This window comes from Siniperca chuatsi, linkage group LG18 (assembly GCF_020085105.1).
Source record: "Siniperca chuatsi isolate FFG_IHB_CAS linkage group LG18, ASM2008510v1, whole genome shotgun sequence".
NCBI lineage: Eukaryota > Metazoa > Chordata > Actinopteri > Centrarchiformes > Sinipercidae > Siniperca > Siniperca chuatsi.
Genome location: NC_058059.1, coordinates 23,006,281 through 23,022,467, shown reverse-complemented (window position 1 = coordinate 23,022,467; position 16,187 = coordinate 23,006,281). Strand labels below are relative to the sequence as shown.

At 38.5% G+C, this 16,187-nt stretch overlaps 1 protein-coding gene across 15 annotated transcripts in view; it reads left to right on the top strand.

Moving 5' to 3' along the window:
• The window catches only part of LOC122866084 (transcription factor 4-like), a 267,666-nt gene that overhangs the window by 62,087 nt on the left and 189,392 nt on the right, over window positions 1–16,187 (top strand). For all 15 annotated transcript variants that reach the window (XM_044175260.1, XM_044175256.1, XM_044175250.1 and 12 more), the window contains 2 exons: window positions 4,941–4,996; window positions 5,458–5,533. In XM_044175260.1, coding sequence (XP_044031195.1) covers window positions 4,941–4,996; window positions 5,458–5,533 — 132 coding nt within the window. The remainder of the gene's footprint in view (window positions 1–4,940; window positions 4,997–5,457; window positions 5,534–16,187) is intronic.

The following is a 16,187-nucleotide window of genomic DNA, read 5'->3' as shown; positions in this document are numbered from 1 at the left end:
ATCTGGTATGTAATGCTTCTGAGATATGACCTTACTACAGTGTAAGTATAGTATGATTCAAACGAACTCTGGTAACCTTGCCGGTTTGGTTCAGTTCGTTTAGGCTGCTGTGAAAGCTGTCACTCAAATTCCGGTGTGGCCAAGACCACTTGAAAAGATGGGTTTCATGTCCAGGAGGACTTTGGGGTGGTTTGTCTGTGGCGTGAAACACAACAGCTATCAAGGAAGCAATCTGTTTAAGCGACTTATAATATTGTGCAATATCATTTGGTAACCATGGTAACAAGTATGTGCGTCAGCAGGTAAATGTGGGGATTTTCCCTGGTATATCAGAAAGTGAAAAGCAGTTACAATGGAGGTGTTTATTTTGGCAGTTCCTCATATGGTACAGACACTTTTTTAATCCTGTTTCTACTTGTTTGTCATTATTCATAACAGATGATGGCCAGTTGTAGTCTGGACTAATAATGCTCATAATCAGTTATTACCTTCTGCTCTTTGTAACACCTGAGAAGATAAAGAAACTCATAAGGCTCAGTAAAGTGCAGCATGACAGACACCAAAACTGCCCAATGAATGAGTTATCTGTCAGTCCATATGACCTCATGTTTACACCTCTTGGTACATTTGTTATAAGTCAGTGAAAACACACAAAGTACCAGAACTAAAAGTCAACAATGGATCGTTTTTGTCTTGTCATTTTGTCTGCCAATTTGAACCAAGCTACAAGTGTCACAGTGTTCAGCATTAATTGGTCCTCAATAACTTCCTTATCCCATGAATCTGTAGCAATATTTAAAGCCAGACCAGTCAAGAACATTCCCCCATTGAGCCCTAAAAACTCCCTGATTGCCTTGTGTGTACTGTTTGTTTAGGACCGTTGTCCTGCTGCAGTGCCCTAAAATTGATGGACTATGTGTAAATATAGTCTGACATCATTCACCCACTATGGATACAAACACCCTCAAACATCCTTAAAGCTGAAAGTCAGCACATTTCATTGTTTTATTTCAAAATGAATGTGTTGCGGACAAAAGAATCATAGAAAAACACTTAAAAGACTCACTGTCATCGTTTTTTACTGCACTGTACATGCAGAATAACAAATTTAATATTGGTGATTTTTCTTTCCTTATACACAAGCTTGACTGATCACACACACACACACACACACACAAACAAATTTCTCATTTTAAACAATACAAAGAGCGACTCATTGGTCATACTCGGGTACAGGCCTGTTTTTGTCCTCGGTGATCACACACACACACACACACACACACACACACACACACACACACACACACACACACAGGCTAACTGTATTAATAGGAGTCTGTTTTGTGTCAAGCAGGTCTTAATAGGATCTGTGTGAGAGACATGGAGCTGTCTGTCAGTCTAAGTTCATTAACTGATGATAGATGACCTGCACTCTGTGAGTGTGTGTGTGTGTGTGTGTGTGAGTGAGAGAGAGAGAGAGAGAGGTATGTAGGTGTTCTTTCAAGAGTGTGTTTTCCTGCTTGTGTGTAAATACTCTCTCTGGTGTAATTTATAGCCCTCAATCGGAGGCCTTATCAGGTGCAGGACACATGGATGCCTCCTTCTCTCCTCCTCCTCTACGTCTTTCAACTTCTGCACACCAACTTGTATTTTTCTCTCCCCCTCTTCCTCTCCTCCCTCTCTTCAATCTCTCTTCCCCTCTTATTTTTCAATACTGAAGGAAGCTTTCTTTAATTGCTGTCCTGCTCCTCCTCTTCCTCCCCATCTTTACCTCCACTTCTCCTGCATCTGCATCAGCTATCATCAACCTCTCCTATTCTACTTTTATTTCATTTTCCTCCCCTCTCTTCTCCTAACAGACTTTATTTGCAGGACAAAAACATATGTGTACAGTATCTGTAAATGTAACACATCCAACTGTATGATGGAGAATGATAAAGTAGAGTGAATGATAAAAACTGGCACAATTACCAGTTGAATATTCCAGAAAATATTAGAAAATATTGATCAGCTCGACGGGTTGCACACTGAAGTCTGGTTAAAACAAATCTTTCTTCTCAAAATACCAAAACTTTGGTTGTGATACCTAAGTCATGCATTACAATACTGAATTATTTTCTTCATCAGTTTCTTGTTCTAACCGATCATGTATGTGCTCCCATAATCCATCTTGTGAAGTTTGTGTTCCCTAAATCAGACTGATCAAGTGTGTTCCCTAAATCAGACTGATCAAGACTGTATTCCCTAAATCGGAATGATCAAGTGTGTGTTTCCTAATTCCTAACAGCCTTTTTTTTTTCTTTAAATCCATCTGGTAAGGTGCGTGTTCTCTAAATCCATCTGGTTACCAAATGTATGTTCCCTAAGTTCAGCCGATCGTAACGAGTTCCCTAAATCCATTTTATCAAATGTGTCACCTAAATCTGACTATTCAAGTGTGTGTATTCCCTAAATACAACTTGTCATTATATGTTCCCTAAATCAAGCTGATCAAGTGTGTATTCCTTAAATCCAGCCTATCAAGTGTTGTTCCTTTATATTGGATTGATTATCTGTGTGTTTCTAGCCAGTTATATTTAGTAATCCCTAAATCTAATTGATCAATCCCTTGATCCGCTTAATCTCATGTGTATTCCTTAAATTTAAATTTCTTGTCGTGTGTTTTACAAGTGTGTGTTCCCTAAACCCAAGTGTTCATAGGTTGTTTGTTTTAAAAAAATCCACCTGGTCATTGAATATCCATTCCTTCAACCCTGTTCTATTCAACAAACTGGTAGCCCAAAGGTACTGTTGGTGAGCTAGTGACTTTTAGTGTGACTTCAAAAGGCTTTTTGTAACTGAACCAGCTAATTTCTATTGTGCTAACACAAACACACACACAAACACAGATAAGCTGACATTCCAAATGACTCGACAATGAATGTAAGCTGCTCACTATACACACACTGACATAATGGAGAGCCTATTGAGGACAGATTTGTACACTACAATGCATGAGACAACTGTGTGTGTATGTGTGTGTTTGTGTGTGTGTGTGTGTGTGTGTGTGTTCTGTAAGCGAGAGCTACATTTGCACATTTCAGTCGACCTGGATGAACTGACCTACCTGTCATGTACAAAATACATCCCTCCCTCTCTCTCTCTCTCTCTCTGTTGATTATTGTGTCTCTCAACCTCTGTACGTCTGTCTTTTCCAGCAAGTCCTCATTTTTAAATAACAAACAGGTTGTTTGTCACTGTCAATGGCTGTTACAAATAATGACTGTTTTCTGATCGGCTACCACTATGGTCAAGGTTTGGTTAAGTTTAGATAGCTGATAGCTAAAACTACATGGTTATGGTTAGGAAAAGATGGTGGTTGTTGTTGGTAGGAGACGGGATGTGAGTGGCTGGCTCCTGTGTGAAAGTCACACATTTTGTACTTTCACATCTTTAGCCTGGTATAAGATGGTGGTGAACTATACTATTGTGTTATTATTAAGGTAATGATAGTTGTATTTGAATTTTGTCAGTTGATGTACCGATTTGGTCCAGACCATAGACTGTATAAAACATGCATGTCCCCTATAGGTTTCTGAAGAGCCGTTGTGAAGCTCAGTGTGGGCGGCTCCGGTGGCTCCGGCCATTGCCATCTTGGCAGTGCCTGACTCCGGTTAATCCAAAAATGGGCAAAGAGGTGGAGCTGAGGCGGGCCAAATGAGAGGGCATCCATCTGTCACCCAAAGTGGCCCGCCCTTATTTATGCACAACTTTAAGCCTTAATATAAGTTACATGAGAATTCACACTCTGTACAAGTGTCATGAACGGGGAAATTAGCTATAGAGACTAAAACCATTTTTTGTACCAGGCTGTAAGCATGTTTATTTCAGCTCTAAAGTTGGGCATTTTAACATGGGGGTTAATGGGGACTGACTCACTTTTGGAGCCAGCCTTAAGTGGCCATTCGAGGAACCGCAGTTTTTGGCACTTCTGTGTTGGCAAATTTTTCAGCCCATGAGGCTGCCTACCGCTTGGTCCAGACTGAAATATCTTAACAACTATTGGAAGGATTTCCATGAAATTTTGTATAGACATTCATTGTTCCTACAGGCAGAAGCATATTGACTTTGGTTATCCTCTGACGTGTCCTCTAGTGCCACCATGAGGTTTACATTTTTTAGTGAAGTATCTCAACAACTATTAGATGGATTGCCATGAATTACAGACTACAGGCGTTCATGCCCCCTCATTGTAATAACTTTGATGATCCACTGACTTTTCATCCAGCACCATTATCAGGTCACCTGTGACCTCTCACTCAGCACACTGACCTTTGACAGATGACAGAGGGGATTAGTTGTCTGCAGGAGGCTTAAAGGACCATTACATTTCAGAGACACATTAAAGGCTCTACAATCATAATCAATCATCTTTAATGACATGGAGCACGGAGAGAGAATGATTTACGCCGCTGTAGTTGATAGATACTCTACAGTAATATTATTTGTAGTATTAAGTGTTGAAAATGATGTGATGAAAGTGATGATTAAATCTGGATCTGAAGAAAGATGTTCACTATAGTAGCCCCTGAGTAAATGTTAACTGATAAATCAAAAACTGGGTTAAAACATCAAGTAAAATACAATGCATCATGGATTTTTGTATTTTATGTTTTCTTACTTTACTTTTTTGAGAAATAATTTTCTGCTTGTTGGTTTTATTGTCATGCATGTCATGTCATGTATTTTGCTGTACATCCTGATTAGTTTTTTATTTTCGATGTGCATAGTACTAGTAGTACAAACCTAATGCACTACATAAAGGGATTAGATTTTCTGGGTAATTTCTTTTCCCAAACTGTATTTTTAAAAATTATTTCTAGATCAACTCTCAGTTATTCTTTCTTCTTATTCTTTTGTTTCCTGTCATCTAAACGTCTCTCACTCTCTTTCTCATACAGATATGGAGGAGAGAACAAGTGCAGGGTCATGGGCGAGTGGTAGTCGTTCTTCCAAGGTAATAACTAACAACAATACTATTAATTTTTACTGTTAAATGCAATTGCTTTTATCATTTTTAATATTGCTATTATTGCCATTACTACCATTAGAACTACTGCTACCTGCTGGTACTATCACTACTATAACTAATGCATGAGGGATGTCATTTAGACTTGTGAGGAGACTTTGGAGGAGAAAACCTTACATAGCAGAGATGGATGCATTTGCATATTTTCAACATCTGGTTAGAAAATTGAGCTGTCGGATATCAATCCATCTCTAATATGTCATTGTTGCATTTACACATCCAATCTGCCTAAGACTCGAAGTGGGGAAGTGTAAATAGGGTATATGTTTGAGGTGCCTCTGCCATTGCAATCATTACTATCAGAACTTCTTCTGCTGCAAATAGTAATGACACCTACATATAAAAAGTTAATATAATTGTTCATCCCATATGTCTGTCTCTTTCTCCAGAGTTATGCAGATGGGTCGCAGTACATGGCATCACATGACAGCCTCTCACCTCCGTACGCCAACTCCAGGCTAACAGGTACGCCACAGACTGAGTGTGTTATTTTACAATGCACTTCTTTCTTTCCATCAACTTTGAACTCACTGCTTGGTTGGGTTTTTATCTGACGGTGTGTGTGTGTGTGTACAGTTAATTAGTGAAACAGTATTGTACACTGGAGGAGACAGGTCATCTGGCATGCAATTTCTCTCTCTCTCTCTCTCTCTCTCTCTCTCTCACTCTCTCGACCCGCTGTGTGGAAAACGCTAGGCAGTGTGTGCTCATTTACCCATGATGCTCTCTGCCTCTGGCTCTCTCCAATGTGGCGCCAGTTGTGAGCAAATGGCCACTGACACAGATAATCTGCCTCTCTCTCTCACTCACACACACATACCACACAGTCACACAGTCAAATAATCACTCAAACACACACATGCAGATGTACTTACACACTCACACACACACACACACACACAGCTTAATTACCTTTGACTGGATGCATAAAATATGGAGGATGTCAGCTTTCAGCTATCTGACTCTACCTGCTCTCTTTCTGTCTTAAAGAGAGCATTTCCATCCGTCCATTTCTTAATCCGTCCATTTTGAAGCCACAAAGAGTTAACGCAAGTGTGATGAATTTTTTGAGTTGTATGTTATTTTAGATGTGTGTTTCTAAAGGAGATGCAAAGATTACTACTACCAACACCAGCAATGGGACCACACTTGTATATACAGTATATGGCCAAAATATATGGCCACCTAAACAAAAGTTTGTGGACACCTTAACACCTATATGTGATTGTTGAACATTCTATAACCATGGGCATTCATATGCTCCTATAAAAACCTACTCTCTTCAGGGAAGGCTCTCTACAAGTTTTTGGAACCAGACTGCAGGGATTTGCTCCCATTCAGCCACAGGAGCATTAATGGTAATTAATGATGTTGGACGATGAGTCCTGGCTCACAGTCGGTGTTCCAGTTTATCTCAAAGGTGTTAGATGGGGATGAGGTCAGGGCTCTGTGCCGGCCAGTCAAGTTCTTCCATCAAACCATCTCTGGCTTATGTCTTCCCTAAACTGTCGCTGCAAAGTTGAAAGCACACTATTGTTTGAAAAATAATTCCATGCTGTAGCAGGTTTCCCTTCATTGGAACTAAGGGGTGTAGACCAAACCATGAAAATAGCCCCAGACCAAAAGTGTTTGGCCATCTCGTTTTAGAGGAAAAAGCAACCTTGTTTTAGGTAGATGACAACTCATTTTTAAATCACCCTGATGTGTTTTAGACAAGTTAATGAGTGGTGGAGTGATAAAAACCTTTGAGTATTTTGTTTCCTTATTGCATTTGTGTTTTATTTGTTCATGGCGTATTTGCTACCACCACAAACCATTCACAAAGGTTGTTCTAAGCTAAGTAACATTTTCATAATAATAGGAATCCGTTAAAAGTTTTAATTTGTGCAAACACACGTGTTAAGATCAATTCTCTGTGTATAAATTAGATTCTATTTGAAAGTATCTAGTTGTTACTTAAATCTGCTAAAATGCTAAACATAAAATTTTTCATTATTATAAAAATTGAGCTAATTCTTGTCATTGTCCAGTTAGTTGTGAGTGCACACAGAGGAAAATATGAAAATAAAGTATAATAAAGAAAAGAAAAGAAATGTAAAACTTCTGAGTTGTGGGTCCTTTGTTAGAATGATCCATTTTTTGTGCGATGTGTTGTGACAGTGTTGTGATTATGGAATGTAGCTGCAGAGGCAGAGAGGGAAGAGGGGATGCGAGTCAGAAATGGAAATATTGTATTCTTCCTCTGGCACACGGGAGCCGCAATTTACTTTGATAATGATAACACTAAGAGACAGAGACAGCCAGGGGTATTGAACACACACACACTTCTACCATTGCCATCAGTGTTGTAGAAAACATCCTCTTCACTTTCTACCTGTGACTGTTCTGATCTTGGTAAATCAGATTGTCTTCTATGTCTGTTGGCTTTTTATGTGTCCTGTTGGAAAATGTAGTGTTTCAGTATCAATACTGAAACCAGAGAACTTTCTTTAACATCAGTGATGGTGTGTTACCCAGTTCGAGGTGTCAGAGAGTAACCCGATGTTACTTTTTTTACACAGATGTTGGCCACACAAATGGGTAAGGAGAAAATATTCATCAAGTTTTGACTTGATGCACAAACTTGAGTTTGTCCAGTGGTGATAGCCTCTCACCATTGTGATATGCTAGAGAACATTCTGGAATAAAAGATTTTATGCTCTGACAAAAGTAACTTGGACTAGTTGGTTGAGTTAGTTGGTAGATTGTTTCTAAGGAATTACTAGATGGCTGCTGGGGCATTTTTGGTCATCAATAAGATGTTGCTATGTGGTTGCTAATGTGTTGCTAAGAGGCTAAAAAGGTTTTTCAAGGTACAGTAGGTGCCAGAGCATTATTGGTCATTGCTAAGGTGTCTCTGAGTGATTGCTATATGGTTGCTTGGTGGTTCATAGACACTGCTTGTCCTGGTATCACTAGGTGATTGCTAGGGCAGTCTAGGTCTTTAGGAGGTTGCTTTGCAGCTGCTAGGATGTTATGTGGTTGATAGATTGCTTTGCTTGTTTTAGGGGTGTTTGCTACATTGTTACTAGCCCCATTTTGGATCTACTGTGTGGGAGACAGACCTCGATGTTCTCTATGAAAATGTTTAGGGAAGAGGGTATGCAGTGTTTTTTAAATGTAAGTTTACCCAACAAACATTTGCTAAACCAATGAGTTATGTTAATAAGTCATCCTTGAAGCCTTTTGTCTTGTAAAACTAAAACATACAGTTTGAAAAAAAATCCATTAAATCATAAATCTTACATTTGTGTGGTTTTTACAAGTACATTCCTGCAAGGCCTTTACAGCATGACGTCCTGAAAGCCATGCCTTATGTGACCCTGCCTCAATATCAGGTCACGCTATCCCAGTATTGTTCAATCACTAAGCAATAAGACTTTAGTTATTAACAAACTAATATCTGAACATAAACTTGACTGCATGTTTTTAACAGAAACCTGGTTAAATAGCGACAGACCTGCTGTTCTTATTGAGATGTCCCCTCCATGCTTTAGTTTTGGACATACTACAAGGCATGATAAATAAAAGCCGGTGGGACTGCCTCTATATTTGCTAACTTTATATTAACTAAATATTTGCTTAACTATCCCTATTGGTGATTTTTGCTCCTCTGAACATCATGCTATCCTGTTAAAATCCAAACCCCATGTGCTTGTTATAACAATATATAGACCCCCCAAATAGTGTCCTGTCTTTTTAGATGACTTCACCAAAATGTTGTCTATTGTCAGTACCAATTATGATAACATTATGTTCATAGGTGATTTTAATGTGGATAATGTGACTGACTCTAAAGACACTGAGTTCCTAAATGTGTTGAGCTCTATGTATTTTATTCAACATGTTAAGGGGCCAACCGCGGTCACACGTTGGATCTAATTATCACTCATGGTCTAATAATAATATATTATATTTGTGGGCGCCTTTCAAGACACCCAATGTCGCCTTACAATGCATAAAAAGAACCAGACATACAAATAAAAACAGCGAAACATGGTAAAACACCAAACAGGAGACAAAACAAAACAGGAGACACGTGTGGGGATCCTCTGTAATTGACTTGACAATCTCAGACAACTACTGTATTTTTTTCTCTGCATTGTTATCATTATCTAGCTCTGTTACTGAGCAGGTTGTTAGGAAATGTTATCTTACCTCTGAAATTGCTGAAAATTTCATAAATTACTGTATATTTATAGCATACCCCCAAAGATCCTTCCTTCCTCTTGTGATGGTTTAGTCAACAATTTTAATAATAAGCTGAAGACTACCATTGATGCACCAGTCAAACTTAAGAAGATAAAATCTAAACAGAAACCACCATGGAGAACTGGGGATATTATTAATTTAATGAAAAACCGTAGAAAAGGAAAGCGTAAATGGAGAAAAACTAAGCTGCTAGTCCATTATGACATTTTTAAAGAACACCTCACTATCTTCAACAAAGGAATTAGAAATGCAAGACAAGCTCATTTCTCAAAGCTGATTTCTAAAAACCATAATAATCCCAGAATGCTTTTCTCAGTTATTGAAAGCCTCATAAATCCAACTTCGAAAAAGCCAGTCTTTCATCACCTCAACATCAAAATGTGAAGAGTTTGCAGCATTTTTCAGAGACAAGATAAGGTAAATCAGGTCAGATCTAAGTCATGTTATATAGAATGTACGTGAGCCCCTGTCTTTGGACATTTTTGCTGCTGTTGATAAAGTAATGCTCAGGAATGAAGTAAGACTGTTTAACTGTTTAGAGGATGTAGTGCTAGCGATTGTAAATCACTCCCTGCTGACTGGTATTTTCCTCCTGGCACTGAAAACTGCTATTGTGAAAAGTAACCTAGATCATTTAGTGCCAACCAATTTCAGGCCAGTTTCAAACCCCTCTTTTCTAAGTAAAATTCTTGAGAAATCAGTGTTTAAACAGTTAAATGATTACCTAAATTTCAGCTGTATATTTGAGAAGTTTCAGTCTGGCTTTCGTGCTCACCACAGCACTGAGACAGTGCTAGTTAAAGTTGTAAATGACCTGAGATTGAACATGGATGACAAGAAACTCTCAATATTAGTACTTTTAGACTTAAGCGCTGCTTTTGATACAGTCGATCATGACATCCTTGTTAACAGAAAACAGAAGTGTGTTGGCCTCTCTGGCTCATTTTTAGATTGGTTTAGGACTTATCTGTCTGGCAGAGACTATTTTGTCTCCCTTGGTGACCACTCCTCGGCTAACACTAGCATAACATGTGGGGTCCTTCAAGGCTCCATTCTGGGACCTGTGTTGTTCAGTCTCTATATGCTGCCACTGGGAAATATCATCAGAGAACACAGGATTAATTTTCATAGCTATTCCGATGACACACTGTACATCTCTTTATCACCCAGTAACATCAGCCCTGTTGATAAACTGGTTCACTGCATTGATCATATCAACTTGTGGATGTCACATAATTTCTTGCAATAGAACAAAGATAAGACTGAGGTTTTAATTATCGGAGCAAAGGTCCAGAGAGAGATACTGTGCACACATCATAAAATCCCTGGCACAAAATCCCAAGCCTCTAGCAAAAAATCTTGGCATGCTTCTAGACCCTGATTTGAATTTTGAATCTCACATCAGCAATCTCACTAAAACTGCCTTTTATCACTTTAGAAGCTTGCTAAAGTGCAACTCATTCTCTCCCAGGCAGATACTGAGAGACTTATGCATGCTTTTATCACTAGCAGGCTTGATTACTGCAATGCTCTCCTTTCTTGTCTACCTGGTTTAGAAAGTTATAAATAAGTTACAGATCATTCAGAATGCAGCAGCACATGTACCGAGTAAGACCAGAAAGTTTTAGAATAGATTTTAAGATTCTTTTACTGGTGTATAGTTCATCTCGATGGACATGCTTTTAATGTATGCTCCCTCTAGATCACTCAGGCACTGACCTTTTAGTTGTTCCCTGGGTGAGGACAAAGAACTACGAGGAGGCGGCTTTTAGTGTCTATGGTCCTCCTCTGCCTGCCAGAGGAGCTGAGGACATCACAATCTGTAAACACCTTTAAAAGAAATCTTAAGACATACCTTTTTTAGCTTAGCATTCCCTTAATCTATTCCCTTCTACTGTGCTACATTGGTCTCTCTGTTCTACCATCTTTCTTATTTACTAGATTATTTCCTTATATTACCATTTGTTTTCACTGTTTTATTGTATTTTCATTGTTTTGTTGTATTTAATTGTATTGTTAATCACCTTGTATTGCAATTGGAGCTATATAAATAAAGTCTGATTTAATGTTTTTGAAAACATCTCGTCTGCTCCGAAGCCTCTGGCATCACCGCAGACCTACAGCCTGGAATTCTCAAACAGCAAGTAAGTCTGTTTCTCTGTGCCGTTGTTTTCTCACATAGAACCAGCCTGGTTAAAGTTAACTTTTAACTGACGTTATGCTGGTCTGGCAGAGGTCCACTGGAACTAGCGCTAACATTAGCACTAATATGTGCAACAGCATAATGCAGTAACAAAAATTACAGGGCAAATGGGAGCGGATCAGAAAACAAGGAGGCTTCATACTAAAATATGAGAAAATATACTTATCAAACAGAGGGAATTAGAAACAAAGGCCTGTCTTTAATATAAGCCTGCTTCAATTATAGGCCTGGTACCCTCTGCAGTTGAGGTAAACAAAGGGCCCAGCCACTTTGACTACTTACGATATACCAAATACAAACATTATATTACACATTATATATTAAAAAAATCTTGCTGAATTTGTGACGTTACCAAAGAAATCCTATTATGAAAAAAAATTTCCATATTTGGTTTGCTGAGGAGTGCAATGGATTTCTGCTCAAAATGTTCCTATGACCATATAAAATTTTAAGTTTTACTGTATATTACTGTACAAGGAAAGTCACCTCAAAGGACATAGTAACACACTGACAATTTCCTCATACATACTAATAAAAACTGACTCTACATATCTTCAATGGATTAAAACAATGCCAGGAATCTGAACTGCAAATGCCAAACTCCAGCCACAATCACACTGACCACAGTAATCCTCTGACATTTCCATACATCTATGGTGATGGCTTTCATGCGTTCACCTGAGTTCACAACCCTCAAATAAGTCTGTTTTTCTCTGCCATTGTTTGTTCACATTGAGCCTAATGTTAGCACTAGTTCCAACGGACCTCTGCCAGACCAGCATAACGTCAGTTAAAAGTTAACTTTAACCAGCCCGGTTCTATGTGAGAAAACAACGACAAAGACAAACAGACTTGAGATACTTCCTGTTTGAGAGTTCCAGGTGAACTTGTTGAAGCCATTGCCGTAGGTTTGCGGTGGTGCCAGAGGCTTCGGAGCGGATGAGAGGACGGCTGGTTTAGGATTCAGGAAGAGTGACGTTCTCTCCTTAGTGTGCAGATTATATGTAAATCACGCTCTCCTTGCCCCCTACCCTTAAACCTCTCCTCTGAAAAAGAGTGACAGAAAAAATCTGAACATTGTCATTGAAAATCCAAAAAAATATCAAAATAAAATGAAATAATTTTTAATGCTTGTGTTTTATTTTTCAGTGAAACTTTTTTCAGTTCCAATACTTGTTTCAGTGCCAATACAACTCAATCCAATACAACTGTTTCAATGCCAATGTTTCCTTTTTTAGTTCTGGTATTGTTTTCAATGCCAAATTTTAAAGTCGCTGTCCTGGCTCCATAAAGTTCCAAGCATGACAAATTTCTCTTTTCTTTGACCTATAATCCCTTGCATTTTGTATGAATTGTGTGGTTTGAGACTTGGGATTCTCATCTGAAATGAACTCAAACTAAGAGAAGAAAGAAACATTGCAGAGTTTAATGAACCCAACCTGAACATATTGAGTGTGAACACAGCCTCTCTCTATCTCTTTCTTGCTCTCCCCCTCTAACCTTGTCTGTCTTTCTTAACCCCCCACCATCAGATTAGAGTGATGTTATGCTCTAGATAATCAGCGAAGGTATTAGTGTCATCTCAGTGACCCCACTAGATTAATCTGCCGACACACACACACACACACACACACACACACACACACACACACACAGAGAGAAAAAAAACACAGTGATCTAGCAACCAGTGTGTGTTTTATGTGTGTGAATGTGGACTTGCACTAACATATATGTTTATATAAGTACATGTACAGTTTTGTGTTATGTGGATGCTTGTGTGTGATGCATGAATATGTGTTTTTATGTGTATCTTCGTGTGTGTGTGTGTGTGTTTTAATGATTATGGTCTGTGTGTGAATTAGTGAAGTCAATATCTGTTTGTGGGTTTGCGGTGGTGTGTGTGTTTCTGTGCAAGTTTACAGGTTACTGTGTCAGTATGTGTGATGTAAGCTTCTGTATGTATGAGGTTTTATGTGGTTAAATGTAGGGGGGTGTGTGCTCATGTGTGTGTGTGTGTGTGTGTGTGTTCTTTGTGTAAATGAGTATGTGCACTTGTACTTGTGTGTGTTTCGTTTTGTGTTCATGTTCATTTAGTTTATATGTATGTATGTGTGTGTGTGTGTGTGTGTGTTTTGTACGTTCAGTGTGTGTGTGTTTGTGCATAGTTTTGTCTTTGTGTGTGTGTTCTTTAAATGCAATGTTTTCAATGTGCGTGTATGTTTGTATTCAGTTTGTCTGTCTTTGTATTAGAGTGTGTGATGCTGGCTTTCATGTGTATATGTGTGTATGTATGAGGATACATATACGTATATCTGGGTGTGTGTGCGCTTATCTGTATTAATTTGAATGAGTGTATTTGTGATCTTTGACTTGTGTGTGTTCTTGTGTGTTTAGGTTTGTGTGTAAATGTTCAGGTATTGTGTGATTGTAGCTTTCATGTGTGTGGTTACACAGTATATGTGTGTGTATCTAACTCTGTGTAGTTGCTTTGCAGAGCAGGTGCACCACCCTAAACACCCCCCCACGTAACTGTCACCTACATAGTAAATGAGGGGCTCATTGGTTTCAGCCTGTAAGCACATTCTGTTCTGTTATAAATAAACAATCTGATTCTGATGCACAGTAGCTTCTTTCTACCAGCTTCTACTGGTCTCATTCTGTAATTTAACAGATTTCAGCTGTCAGGACAGAGCTCAAACCTGGCAACCCCATTATGAGGACAGGACTTTTGAGATGCCTCGTGCTGTCACTGCACCCAGTGGTTGTTGGACAACAAATAGCTCCAACACTAACTGCTGCTAAAACCACAATGTCTCCTTTTTACATTTCTACTTTTACATGTGTTCAGTAAACAAGATAGAACATGTAATCCAGACAGGTTTGGAGATGTTGAAAGGTGATTTTTTTTTCACTTTTGATGAACACCTTTATTATCAAAGTGTACAGTTACACTAAAAATAACAGCGGAATTTGTACAGTAAACTTTACCGTATAAGACAATATGATAACAAAATAAAGACAAATTTATAAAAATACATCCCTAAATATCAGCCACTGATGTATCATTCAGGATGTAGAGCATATCAAAAAAGACCTCAAAACCTGTTTAAAAGGTAAAGTCATTATTATTACCTGTATCAATATGTTGTTATATATTATAAAAAGGCAGCATTAAACAGAACCGTACAGTATATAAGAAGTGGTATGACCTGATGATCTTGGCTCCCTCCTCCTCTTGTTTTTGTTGAAATGCAGTGAGTCAGCCGTCTGTCTCACCTCTGTGTGACCTTATTAATGAGTGTTGAGCCACGAGGCTGGACCCCCTCGGAGGAGGTCACATCTGGACACTTTATATAGAAATACATATCTCTCTCTCTCTCTTCTGTATTTTCTTCTGTCTGTCTCTCACTCCAAATTTTGTTCAGTCTTTGTTTCATTTTTTGTTTTTTTCCTCTTTCTCCAATTCTCCATTTCTCTCTTGATATGCACTTGATATATCATATCTTCTCCTTTTTTCTCTCTTCCTCTTTCTGTCATCATTCTCCTTCATCACTTTTTCCTCTCCCCCTCTCGTCCTTTTCTCATTTTCCTGTCCCCTCTCTCTCTCTTCATTTCCTTCCCTTCATCTCTGTATCATCCTCTACTCCTCCCCATTTCTCCTACATGGAGACCAGGCCTGTCTCCCTCTCTACCCAAGGAGCCACTCACCTCAGCTGGGTGTGGTGCCAAGGTCGTCCCCCTGTCTCTCCCTGCTGGGTCTGGGTCTTTGTGCTCAGAATGTTTAAACATAAAGGAGAGGAGATGAACAAAAGAGGAAAGAGGAACAGAGGAGAGGAAATGTTGTGACACAAATGATCAACCTCTAAAAATGACAAAAACTTACATAAGGTTTTAGGGTTGTAACTAACACTTGTTTTCATTATCAATCAATCCGTCTGTTATTTTTTTTTACAATTAATCAATTGTTTAGCTTATAAAATGTCACAAAAATGCCCATCACAATTTCCCAGAACCCTGGACCCAAACCGAAAGATATTCACTTTACAAGGATAAAAAACAGAAGAACAGAAGCTGGTAACAGAAAATGTTTAAAATTTTTGTTTGATAAATAAAAATGATTAATGACTTATCAACACTGTTGATTCATTTTCTGTTCCACCACACTGTTGATGGGCTAATTGTTTTAATAACATTAATGAATTCAAATATGGTCTTTGCCGTTGGATGTGTATTTGAATCGCTTAAACAGAGATAGGAGTTACATATACAGCCACCTGTTATCACATGATCTAAGTTCAGTTAGGTCACATATTGACACCTGAGCCAGCTACATTAACTGAGCGAAGTCCATAAGATGCAGCTGAAAGCTCTGAAAAGCTATTAAGTGGACCTCTGAGTTATGATTTTGTTCCCAAAGGACAAGAATGAACTTCCATGTTCAAGTCTCTTAAAATGGTATAAATGCAAGATTATCAGCATACAACAAACATTTTGATACACAAACATAAAACATATAATAGAAATATACTTTGTTTAAATAAGATTTTATCATGGGTTTAGAAGGTGATTTAAGACATTTCAAAAAGACTAAATGAAGAGACAAAAACATATTAGGAACAAGTGGAAGTAAGCTGCCAAAAACACAATAATAAATAAAGCCAGGTC